At 34.6% G+C, this 13,551-nt stretch overlaps 1 protein-coding gene across 1 annotated transcript in view; it reads right to left on the bottom strand.

Annotated features, from left to right (window-relative positions):
* The window catches only part of LOC131054889 (mediator of RNA polymerase II transcription subunit 15a), a 200,523-nt gene that overhangs the window by 140,705 nt on the left and 46,267 nt on the right, over positions 1–13,551 (bottom strand). Inside the window, exons 2-3 of the mRNA XM_059212343.1 lie at positions 7,096–7,207; positions 6,135–6,242 (exon numbers count right to left, since the gene is read on the bottom strand). Coding sequence (XP_059068326.1) covers positions 6,135–6,242; positions 7,096–7,207 — 220 coding nt within the window. The remainder of the gene's footprint in view (positions 1–6,134; positions 6,243–7,095; positions 7,208–13,551) is intronic.

The following is a 13,551-nucleotide window of genomic DNA, read 5'->3' as shown; positions in this document are numbered from 1 at the left end:
GGATGAATTGTGATGTTTTCTCTAACATGAAATGTATCCTCCCTAGTTAAGAGGGAGCATTAAATTTTGTAACGTTGGTCGTACTATTTCATGCTTCCGATATATATATTTGATTACATATACTAATATGTTAACGTTAACTAATGATAAATAAAACCAAAGTTAAATTATCGCATTTGCAACGGTTACACCGCTCATGGTATCGGGTGGTAAAGCGATTCTCAAACAAGTCGCACTTCTTCTGATCGGGTAAGTAAATGTCGACTAGTTTATATACTGTGGTGAGAGGTACATAGGGAAGAGATGTATCTTCCCACGTGGGAAGACATATCTCTTCACTACGTAACCCCTCATCCACTTATATAGCATGCTTACATTGAGGAGGATGTACACACCAAAATTAATAAGTGTGGTGCATCTTCAAAACACGCTATAGCAGATAAAATACAACTTTCAAATCATATCTCCATCTCTTCTATTTTGACCACAGAATTTTGAAAGAAGTTAACAAGATTGAGTCGACTTGGGTAACACGTTTCATGTTGTGTGTTATGCGGTTTTTTGGGCCAACATGGAATTGATTTAATTTGATGATGCAAATATATTAGTTCGATTGATGTGATCATTTAGAATGTTGATGGTGATGTAAGAAGTGTGTATGAGCGATTGTGCACAATTTCACATGCATGTTTGAGAGATTTGTGCTCTGATATATGACAGAACAAAGCAATGTATCAGAACAGTAAAAGAAGACTTTTATGCTTAACCGGAACTGCATTTTGGCATTTGTAGACGTTATTCATCAATTCAAACAATCATTTATCATTTGTAATCATTTGTAGGATAATGATTCATCCAAGAGTTGTAGCCCTCTCTTTTGTAATTGAGCAGTGAGCTCTAGGCAGTATGCCTGAACGCATGTGCATTCCCTTTTTGTAATATTTTATACTTCTAACAAAGTATATTAATAGTGTGGGTTTGAATCCCACCATGGTTTTTCCGTTAACCAGGTTTCCACGTAAAAATCTCGATGTTATGGTGTTGTTGATCTTGGTTTTGTGTTTCTGCACTTACTTTTCTTCATTTGCATAAAGTGGTTAAGATATCAAGTTATTAAAGTTAATTTTGTTGTACACAGCCTCACCTCTCCCCCTCTTTGTGTTCCCTTGATTCCAATAGGATGGAACTTGCCCACAATGAATAGTGCAAGAAAATGATGGATTACACATGACGCTTGTTTGCCAGGTTTTCATCATCGTACTTGTCCAAGGCGCCTATTTGCCAGGTTTTCACTAGTGGACAATTTTTTTTCTCTTTACTTTTTTTTCTAATTTTTTTTCACTCTCTTTTTTCATTTTTCCATTTTATTTTCTTTCCTTTTCTCACTTTTTGAAAGATAATTAATGCATGATAGAAGATGGAAGGACTCAAGCATCTCACTTCTTTGGATGGTACCCTTGAAATATCTCTTGATATAGACCATGGCTATGAAGGTATGTTCAAAGACATTGGTAGGATAATGAAATGAAACTAGAGTAAGAATTTATGCAAAGGATTGGATAAGAGGAATGGAAGGATAGAAAATAGGTGTTGGATAATAAATGGGATATTGAAAGAATGGTGCATGAATGAATGGAAATGTTGGTGAGATCAACATTGGCAGACACCTTGAGGGGTGGTGGAGTGATGGAGGAAAAGTGTATTTTGGATTTTGAGATTTTGATGGAGGAATGACAATGGATTTTGGAACATGAGGACCTAAAATAGATTTGAAATGTTGCAAAAGTTTGGAAGTAGGGATAGCAATCTTGGATGCCAACTCTATTTTTTTCTTAGGATGTTGTGCTTAGAGGAGCTGCTTGGAAATCCACATGGTTTTTGACTTTTCTTTCTTTTGTAGTTCTTTGGAATGCATTGCTTCTACAAGCGCCTTAGGAACCCATATGGATTTTGAATTTTCTTTCTTTTGCTCAATCCTTGTAATGCATTGCTCCTACAAGCACCTTAGGAACCCATATGGCTTTTGAATTTTCTTTATTTCGCTCAATGGGCCTTTGTGGCCTTCTATATATCTCTTTTTCTTTGTGGATCACATTTCTTTTGTTTTTACATGTCGATTAGATGGGACATGTTGAACCTTAAATGCATGTGGATTTTTAGACTTGTCGATTTTATGCTTGGCATCCAAATTGTTTGGAAGAGGAACGTGATTTATGGGTGGATAGGGATTATATGGAGGGTTGATGGATGGGGTGATGTAGGTAGATGGTTGGCAGGTTCTCAAAAATGTGTGCCTTTGTCGATCCTGAATAAGGGTTGGAGGGGTATAAGGACATAAAATGGATGGAAGGGATGAAGGGCTAGGCATATATTTGTACTTAGATGGAAGGATATGGGATTTGATAAGGATACCAAAGTCTTGAAAATCAGCTTTGTTGTTGGGACCATGACCATCAGGATTTGCTTTGATATGGAGGGATTCTAATGTACCTTGTTCGTGGAGGCCTGATTGCTTGCCTTGATTAATCCTTTGACTAATGGGATATTTGTTGCTTTTGGAAGAAGATGCGAGTCTATTTTGAGATGGATATGGAACGAAAGAAATGATAGGGTCACAAAGTAGACCAGGCCCAATGGAAGTGGAGGAACTCATTTGACCTATTAAAGGTTTATTAACAACCTGCACAGAGATGTTGGGGTCATGAGGGGTACTAAGAGGAATGATGGCATCTTTAGGTGGATATAGAGGCATGGTAGGATTCTTAGACAAAATGGGAGGAATGATAGGTTCATCTCGGGAGATGGGATCTTGTGGAATGTAAAAATCACATCAACTGAATATCACCGAGTTAAGTCAACCAAGTTGAATGACAAGTTGAAGGTATTAGAGTATCATTTAATGAGTTGACCAACTATTAAGTGTATTATTCCTATCAGTCATTGAGTTCTGTTTTTCTCATAGTCATATTCTCCTTTCCCCAGCTCAGGTATAACTTAATTATGTTCATAGTTTGATGGAGAAAAGTCGTTTGAAAATTTGAGACAGTTCATGAGAAGATAAGTATCATGCAAGAATCGTGATGGTTATTACTTATTCATATTTCTATACCCATTGTACCAGTTAAATACTGTTTTACGAACTCCTTTTGGATTTCCTTTTTCTTTGATATGCTAATTTCATTGATTCTGATGAGTTGCACATATCAAATTACAAATCATTCTACCAATCATTAATCCTTTCACTCATCTTGTAAACGGGTACTCTAATTTTAGATTATACATAAGCAATCACTCAAAACTCTATCCCTAGAGAAGTGAAAAGTCTGCAAAATTGAGAATTGATCAACAACTGGGAAGATAGGACATTGCAATTAGCTCACCTTCTAATAGATCTTCTCCTGCCAATCAATAACATTTGATTGTCCAATTTGACCTAATGACTCCACTGATACTAGAACATTCCACAATTCCTAAATATATAAGGCCACAAAAGATTTTCTACCATGCAAAACTATTAAAAGGAAAGATTGAATGTATACCTTCGACTGTTGCTAAATCAAGTCCAACATGTGTAGTATATAGATAATAGGGATGGCCAAAATGTGCCATCTATCTCAATTACATTCAAATAAGAATATAAAAAGAAAATTGCGATAAAATAATAGAAGAGTTAAATGAGTTTTACTTGTAAGGACATCTAACAACCTCTAGGTTTGGTCTTGTAGTAACTGCTTATGTTGTTCGATAGAGCTCTATTACAGTTGTTGTTGCAATAATCCAAGAGGCATGTCAAGTCTTTGTTGAAGCTCTTGTTGTATTGAGTTCAACTGTGGTTATTGTTGAAACTAATGGGGTTGATGTTAGAGTTGACAGCCAAGTCTCTGCTTTTGTGATAGTGATGCTTCTTGTGGTTGGGGCCGTCGAGCCAGTGAAATTCTTGCATGAGCACAAGAATCTAGATAAGATACCCAAACTTCCAATGGAAAACTTATACCTGAACCTTTGAAAATTTAGATAAGTCATCTTGTGATGTTTTAGGTGTTGCCTATTAATGTAGTGTTAAATAATTTCTAGCCATAGTCACACAAGAAGAAATATGCTCAAAAGAAGCATTCACAACAAGACTACTAACATGCTCAAACTTGAGATGATTCCCTATTTCAATAACAGTGTACTGAAAGTACAAAAATCTAGGTAAGATACTCAAACTTCAAGCAGAACCTTTGAAAATTTAAATGCGTTGTTTTATGATGTTTTAGGTGTTGCCTATTAATGTAGTGTTCTATGTGTTATAACATATATGTTGTTGCAAAAGGGAGATTTTTATGTATCTTTATTTGGGGAGCGGGGGACCGTGAGTTGGGGACGACAAGGCCATATGGATACACAAAAAAGGTACTGTGTTAGAGTGAGGTTGTGAATTTAACCAATGCAAGAGATGGTAAACTCCCTAAGAGTTCAGAGTATTACCATAGTTATTCATATTAGTTAAAATGAGACTCTTGTTAGTATTTTAATTTGTCTCTTTTGATACAACACATATATTAGGGTTATTCTTCAAATTGTGAGGGGAAGCTCCTTGAGACATGATTGAATCTAGAATAAAATAATAGACAATTCACAAGTATGCACAATGTACAATATTTCAATGGGATTTTTCATAGATGTAAATCAATAATTTTTATCCTAAATGCAAACACCAAACTACTAACAATCAAGCTCGATAACAAATAAAATTAGATGTTAACAATAATAAACTACCAAGCACAAATGAATAAACTCAATTTCATACTGACTAAAGACTAGCATTCAATTACAACACATATTTGAATGAGACACAAATAAATGCTTGCTACTAACTAAATCAAAGACCAGCAAATTCGCATCAACAAGAAGAGAATCAAACAATTGAATAGCCACACAATTTTAGGAACTTAAAAACTAAGAAGTATATTAATTTAATTTAAATATGAAATTATAAAATATGGAAAGACAAGAATTCCTACATAATAAGCCCAACATCAAGTTACATTAAGACTTAATGTGCTCGAAACACTTATTTATAAACTCACAAAGGGTAGGTTTAAGGGATTTCAAAATAGAAATATATTCCCAAAATTACTACTTTAAAGCAATTCTACCCGTTTATAAAAAAATAAAAATATAATGACTTTAACACACACAAATTTGAAAACAATTAACTAAATACAAAAGCCTAAAATAAGACTCTTTAACGTCATTTAGAAAGAGCATTGATGATGATGTCAATTGCCAAATATGGCTATCGTTTGGAAAACAAATTTTGGGACAAGTGACCCTTCAAAAATCTACAAAAATTTGACTTGTATTTGCAAAATCCTCTCGAACCACTGAAATATGGCAGACCTTTTCTAGATTTGAAAATCACTGAAACTCTATAATAGTGAAACTGATGAGCATTTTGCCATTCTCAACTTGACAATAAAAAATTGGAACTATGAGCATGATGAATACATTGATTACAATCATTCCAAAACCTACCTTCAATTTTCTGCAATTTGCTCCAGGATTTTGATAAAAATCTCATTATTCTAAATTTGAAATCTTAATCTTTGGAAGCACTTTGAATTTTCTAGAGTGGCAAATCAATGTTTGAAATATGATGTCTTCCTTGTTATATCGAGAATCTAAGTTACTGGTTTGGATTCAGGTTTGTGTTTCAATGGTTCGGTTCGAGGTTTGGTCAAAATATTTTTGGGGGTAGGGTTCAGTTTGGATTCGTCGATACAAAAACATATAAAAATAAGAAAAACATCCATATTTACAGTAGTAATAAAGTTCAAAATACATGACCATAATAGTCAAATATTAGTTAAACTTGAATGTCATGATATAAATTAAATTTGAAAAATAATAATGTCGAGTGTCAACAATCAGGCATGATTGAACAAAGATCATATGCATCATAAAAAATATCATCATCATCCATATTAGAGAATCTATGTTCTGGTAAATTAGAAGAACTACAAATAGTACTAACATTGGCACTACCACTAGCACTATCATTGCAGTAGCACTCTCATTCCAATCAGGTGGCTCCTAGTCATCATCAACATCTAAGTGCAGCAAAGCATGCAGCCGCAACATCCATGTCAAGCCTTTGCTTGAGCTCTTGCTGGATTAAATCTAGAAGAATTTCCATCTCGCGAAACATAATTTCTAAGTGATAGCATCTTGAGAGCTATTTTGCGCAGATACTCTTGCTGCATAACATAGAGGGACAACATTATCCTCCAAACGAAAGAGAAAAATGATTTCTGCACAGTAATCTCTTGAGAAACATGTATACATTTCAAAATGCATGATAAAAAAGATAATAGAAACCATATGACTTGAATGACTCTATTCAATGAGAACTTCATCTGGCTATAGAAAGTGTGCAGTAGAATAGATATTCAGAAGAACCATAGCTCTGCTGCCTTCCTGAGTAAAATGAAAGTTGAAAGCGTTGAATTGAAAAAAAAAGTTTAAAAGTCACCAAAAAGGAAAAGTGTAAGAAATCTGACTAAAATTATCATTTATTGCAAGAAGATGAAAGATGCTTGAAGACCCGGATGTGCTCAATAAGTTTTCCCCAATTTGAAAAATTGATTATTTTAAGCTAAAAAGGATAAATTAGGACAGACTGGAATTTAAACTTAAAATATTACAGATAAGGGAATACATGCACACATATACATCTATGATTCTATCAGTTTTATCCTTTTGCTAACTTGATCAGACATTTAGACGATTTGGCTCTCATGTTTTAGAATTTCTTCCAAACATGGTAGATATTAAATTTTAATATAATTATATTGCAATAACCAATCCCTCGAAATTTTGAAAAAGACATGTTCAATGATGACATAGACAGCAGTTATTTAAGGAGATTCATGCGTATAATTATTTTGGCACGTATTTCAATCTCCAGCAACACAAGCTAGGATCCATTTAAAGGATGCAGAAGGATGTGTTGTTTATTACTTGCTGTTTTAGAAAGCCAATAAATTATAACTACTTGTGTGTGTATAGAAACACATTTACATGTATATGAGATAACTGCAGGTAACACACCTGATCCACAGCAGCTGCATACATCTTCTCTTCAAATCGCAAAGCAATCTTTTTACATTCATTCATGCTGTCGGGACCTATAAATGGCATATGTTTTTGGAGAGTATACATTCTGCAAACAAAAACTTGCCATTTAAAAACTCCTTCCATTAAAAAATTCCTTCCATTGTTTCTATTGACAAACTAACCAAGTGCAAGAATTTTTGCCAAAACACAAACACCTCAATATATTTCCTTTAGATCACATAATTTTGATAGGTTAAACCCTGAAAGCTACAATGAAAAAGCAGAACATCATGTGAAGAAAATACAAGGCTCAAAATTGAAATAGATAGGTTATCAGTTTGCCCACTAAGTGCTTCTCTAATAAAGAATTATTCAGCCCTGCAAACAGTGTTAGAACAGTGAAGGAAATCTTGGCCATGCAAGCAGGGAAGAAGGTTTTATAAGAAAAGTTAGAAAGATTAAGCATTTTTTTGCTTAAATCTCAGGAACTCATCTAATAAATAGTCAAAGGAGAAAGCTCTTCTCCAAGGCCTCTCCCTTGCCATCTGTAATATGTGACTAAATATGGAAGTCGAATGAGTTGAAAGTTAGTTATAAGCTCCACTTTTGAGAAATGGACCTCAAAACTGAATACTAAATATGGCTATTCAGGATGTTTTCTCTATCTAAAAGTCTTTCATCATCAACCCTTTTAATTGTGTTGTGACAGGTAACAATGTTGCAGACTGTTTAGTAAAAGAAGGGATTGGGTATAAATCAGAAGTTTTCAAAAAAGTCCACACACAAAGAAAAGCATGTATTACTATTTGAGATGATTTCCCTTAGTTCTTGGATTATATGAGTACAACAAATACCCCACCCCTTATCAAATTAAGGCTTTTACATATGAAGTTTCAGAAGATATCATTCATGCCCGAAAGGTAAGTGTTGTTCTATGCATGGATGTTCATTTAAATCACAAGATTTACATCTTCTGGATACTTCAAGTTGAGCTTGAAGGTTTTTTCTTCTTTGGCTTCCTTAGTTAATGCAGTTTTGGATAACATTGCCAGAGCTGCCTGCATTGGTCATCCCAGTTTTGGGGTCTGTAGCTCTCTTCAGTTGCCTCTTCGGTAATGAGCTTCTGCTAGCCTTTGTGATTGTCATTTTTTCTCTACATTTCTAAGTCTATCATATTGTTAATAAGTAATAACTCTTTAATTATTTAGAGATTTTTAAAAAGGCCAGTTTGTTTTCTTTCATATGGGGATTTTCCAAGTGGATTCTTGGTTTTGTTCTTCTTTTTCTAGATTACTCTATGCTCCATTTTGTTGTGGCTTTCATGAAAAATTCTAAAGGAACCAGACTACAAACTTTAAGTAGAATTTGAACAAAGGGTCATGCAAAAGTTTGATTCCAAAGACAACCTTTATTGCTGCAAGTTTCAATAACCATGTTTCTGGTACAAAATTGAACACAGCAGAATAGAAGACAAATACGGTGTAAATGAGCAATACCAAACAGAAATCGAGTACAGCATTCTTATGTGGTGCATCAGACAAAAAAAATAAAACTTACTTCTTAGAAGATCACCCTCAGTCATTCTAATCTGTTCACAGAGGCTAAGACTCAGGATAAAGTAAAACACCTCATGAAAATAAATGCTACTTCTACAAAGTCTAAGGATGGGTCTAAGACTTCACGTGAGTGCGTGCCAAGAAAAATTCATGACAAGGACAGAATAACCAGAAAGATTGCTAATAATGTGCTTCAAAGGTTCAAAAAGAAAAATTAATGACTTGCTATTTATAGTTGGACTATCCACACCATCAAAATTAGGCTACAAATTGACCCTAACAAGAGAGAGCTCAAATTTCTTCCAAAGTGTGCAAAAGAATGTCAAATTCTAGGCATTGTTGAACCAAAAGAAATATACCAAGAAGAAACATTCACTATAGTATCGTAAATTGTATCCCTCTACAATTTTACACTCATTTTTGGGCTAACTTTGGTGGTTGTCCCTCATGCCCCTAATCCATGACTGATTGTGCTCATTCTATGGCCTATTCTGGAAGCCTAGCACAATTCCATGCTCACTGACCTTGGTTTTGGCTCAGAAAACTAGGACTATGGCACCATAGTCTAGTCATTTCAGAACCAAATTTGAACCTCTAACAGTCAGGAAATGTGGAGAGGGAAAGTGCTCCCTGATGTTGGCCTTCTTTGAAATTTATACAACTCCCTCCCCCTCATTTGAACATCTCCTAATTTCAATTCATCACTCTAATTGAGCATTACAATCAAGCATTTTCAAGGCAATTGAAGTCAAGCATTTAAACATCAAAGTTCAGCAATCATGATCGAGTTATGTGTTCCTCCATGAAGGCATGCATTAACTCCTATCAAGTACCATCAAGCTTTGTGACGACTTCAAGGCAAGAAGTTCATAGCAAAGTTATCATTTGTCAATTCAACCATTTCCTTCAGGTTTTCAGCATCTGCCCTAACAGAGGTAAGCTTTCTCTCTGATTCATCATTGTTGAAGTGGAGGTTAATTCCTACCCAAGGTTTGAGACAGCCAAATTCCTATGCAACACAACATATTTCTTGCTCTTCTATGTGCAGGTTATAGATCCAATAGCGAAATTCTACCTACCCCACCAATCACAATTCAAGGTCAACATGTCCAAATTCATCGAACTTGACTCGTACAAAGAGAGAAATAGGCGTGTAAAAGGCATTAAATGAAATATTACAACTCCTTTTTCTCACTGGTTTTTCCGTAAAAGGACGTGTATTCAAAAGTTGTGTAATTTTCTCATTGGTTAAAAATGTTGTAAGTGGTGGTAGGTATACCTACCCCACCTTAGGGTTTTATTGTTTAATCTTGGCTGTCGATTAGGATCAATCTAGGCCCTTGATTTGTAATTGGAAGTCTATAAAAAGACTTGGCTTTTTCATTTGTAAACGGAGGAAATTAGAAATTGTTGTCGAGACTATGCTGAAATAAATACATAATTTTCATTAAATATATGGTGAAGATTTGTATGAAGTTTCAACATTTTGCATCATTTCTACCATAGTTGAACTACTCAACAAAAACAAAAACTCTCCAAGGCCCAAAAGAAAAACTCGGCAACTTAAAAATTTGCTTAAATTTAATAAGAAATGCATTTTTTTTTGCAAAATTCAGTCAGGAGATGCATCCAATGAGTCAATAAATGAGTACACGGAAGAAACAAGCTGAGTCTAGATATATTTGATTAATTTAAATGCAAATTGGGTACAAAATTGCATCCTCTTGTGGAATGCTGATGGCTGATAGACTGAAACAAAATGAAATAGCAAATTGTTTTTGTAAAACTAAAAGTAAATACTACATCAAAAGATTTTAGATCTTCCTCTTCCCAGCTCTAGTGAAAACTAGGTGAGAGATAGAACTAAAGGGTCTAGTCCTAGAAGTCCAATGTGGCTCCTCCACCTCACCAAAATGAGGTTGAGGGTAGCACGCCTCACGGGGATCCGAGGGTGAGAGAGAGAGGGGTAGAGAGATAGGTTTAGATCTTCGGGGAGAGAGGAGAGAGTGGTACAGAGAGGGGATAGAAGAAGAGTGATAGGGAGATAGATAGGTCTAGAATTAGGGGAAGATAAAGTGAGTGAGATAGAGAGAGCTAGAGAATGCTGATAGGAGCCTACTGATTACTGAAATTTGACTAAGTTTGAAAATATAGAAGATCTAAAACCTAGAATTTGCATTACAACTCCTAGAGATTTGAAACCACTCTCAAACATCCTGCCAATATATACATGAAATATAACTTAAAAGGGAAAAAGACATGTTGAAATGTGACTTATACTTGAATGTTATATTTCATGTATATATTCTAATGAAGAGAATGAGACTAACTTGAAAAAAAAGAATTAGAAAAAAAAAATTTGTGTTTGGGCCTCTTTTTTTATGCAGCCGAGTTTTTGTACTCGAGAAATTTTTGTGGTGAGTAAATGGCGAAATTACTCTTCTAAGCCAAAAACTCACGAGTTTTTGAAAACAAAACTCACCGAATTTTTTACGAGTAGTCCATGCGTGGTTTCTACTTCTCAATATTTAGTTGAAGTTCATTGATTTTAAAGGTGAAATGTGAAGACATTTGAGAGATTCCTTGGTTCATACCATTTGTAGTTTGTTGATTGCAAATTATTTTGCATGGTTAGTCCAAACCTTATTGTGGCAAAAGTTTGATTGTAGATGTTCATTTAGATTGCGCCAACATTGGGTATTTGGATAATTGTTTACAATATGAAAATCTTGCACTACCTTTGAAGATTGGACTCTATGTCGTTGTGAGCTATCTCTAGTTAAGTAGAAAGTAGTTCCATAAAGAATTTGTCTATCTAAAACACTATCCATTATCATCATCGTTCATAGGTTCTTAGCTTAGTTTCTCTAACCCTTGTCCTTTTCTTTGAAGAGTTCGAGTTAGTTTAGGAGGAAAGCATCACCAAGATCGCCATAACAAATATTCAAAGTTCCAGCTGCTTTGTAGAAGTGTAAATCGTAAGTCCCTTTGTGTAAATGGCAAATCACATCACTTCACTATGACTATCCATTGCATCAAGACCTGACAATAGGAACCTTGGGGTAACCTTTGATCATATTTTCAGCATTTGAGGTTTCCTTATTCAAGAGAGGATAGAATACTTAGTGTATTTTATTCTATATGAATTCCTATTAATCAATATGCTAATGTTCCACCTTCAAACAATCTCCCTTTTGTTTCTCAAAACATGCATCAACCATCTCTTCCACCCACTTGCCACAATGTTCCACCTACCTACCACACCATACCTTCAAATCCTCCATGACAATCAAACTTTTCCCAAACTAGTTCATCCACCGAGTGTACTATAAACCATTTGTTGCAAGATGTTTCATAGTTACAACAACAATTAACATAACCCAATCCCAATCCACTATCCCTTCATATACCGCAAGTAGCCCACTTTCCATTGAGACCTTCGTACCCCAATCCCACAAAACATTAAGGTCCCTCACTTGGAGAAATACAATGGAAAAGGTGACACCCATACTCATTTGAAAAAAATTCTGCTTTATGTAGTGACTTCTCCTATGACCACAAACATTTTGCAAAACTTTTCCCTTGATCCTTAAGAGATATTGTTTTTGGAGTGGTTTTGCTCCTTGCCTAGTTATTCAATTGTTACTTTTTAGCAATTGGTAGATGCATTCTTGCAACATTTTCAAAACAACATTGGGCCACAAGTTACTTTGATTGATTTATTGCATTGCAAACAAGGTACTAAGAAAAATTGACTAATTTTATTGGTAGATATCAACATCTGTATTCACAAATTTCTTATTCTATTTTTCATGCTGCTATTTGAAGAGTGTTTATTGATAACTTGCAACATAATATTAGATAAAAGATTTACTTTTGCAATACCCATCTTTCACACACTTGTGCACAACACTGTGTCAATATCAACTTCAGGTTAGTCAATATGAAGCTTCTTCATCTTTGACTCCAGTTGATAAGATTGAAGATGCTCATCAACCATACCAATGCTTTAGAAAACAAAACAAAAACTAATTCAGATCAACAACAACAATTCTTCCAACAACAATGACACTCAAATTGCAGCCATAACACCCTCTATTTTATCTCACTTTTCTTCTAAACCATTCAAGAATCACATCCTCATACCTCTTTCTAAGTCCTTGCACTCCATTATGCTCCAATTGATAAACAACAACTTGATTAAGCTTCCCCTTGTTCATCCCATCGATACCTTTAAACCTCTACCTCCTTCCTTTCACTCAAAAGCCTATTGTCAATATCATCGTCAACCCAAACATGACACAAACATCTAGGCATCTGAAAAATGAAATTCAAGACCCCACCGACTTTAATGTTATTGTGGTGGATGGTGTGAACGATAAAGGGAATAAATCTGTAGCACCACCTAATCAAAACTTATAAATCTTTCCCAATCCTTTGCCTTCCCATTCCACAAATGTTGTTGAGCTTAAAGATGATCGTTATATAGCCACTAATGAAGTGCTTGATCAAAACAATGTGTGAACTTAATAGACCAAGACAAACTTAAGCTTTGGTGTGAACCTAATATCATATTTCCCTCAAGTGAATCATAAAAGTACCTGATGGTCCATTATACATTACTATGAAAATCAAAGACTGTTAATGTTTGTAGCTTTAGTCGAATGATCATTTAGAATAATATAATAGATTAATATTGAATATTAAATTTTATATGATTAATAATAATATAATATAAGATAATAATATATTATTATTAATCATCATATATTATATGTATTCTAAATGATCATTCGACTGAAGCTACAAACATTAACACTCCCTCTTAGCTAGGGAGGATGATCAGACAGAATGTGTAGTGATCTCCCATGTCAACACTTATGGCCCTCACCAT

Source organism: Cryptomeria japonica, chromosome 10, assembly GCF_030272615.1.
Source record: "Cryptomeria japonica chromosome 10, Sugi_1.0, whole genome shotgun sequence".
In the NCBI taxonomy this organism is placed as follows: Eukaryota; Viridiplantae; Streptophyta; class Pinopsida; order Cupressales; family Cupressaceae; genus Cryptomeria; species Cryptomeria japonica.
The sequence above is the reverse complement of the archived record's forward strand: the minus strand, read 5'-3'. Positions and strand labels throughout refer to the sequence as shown.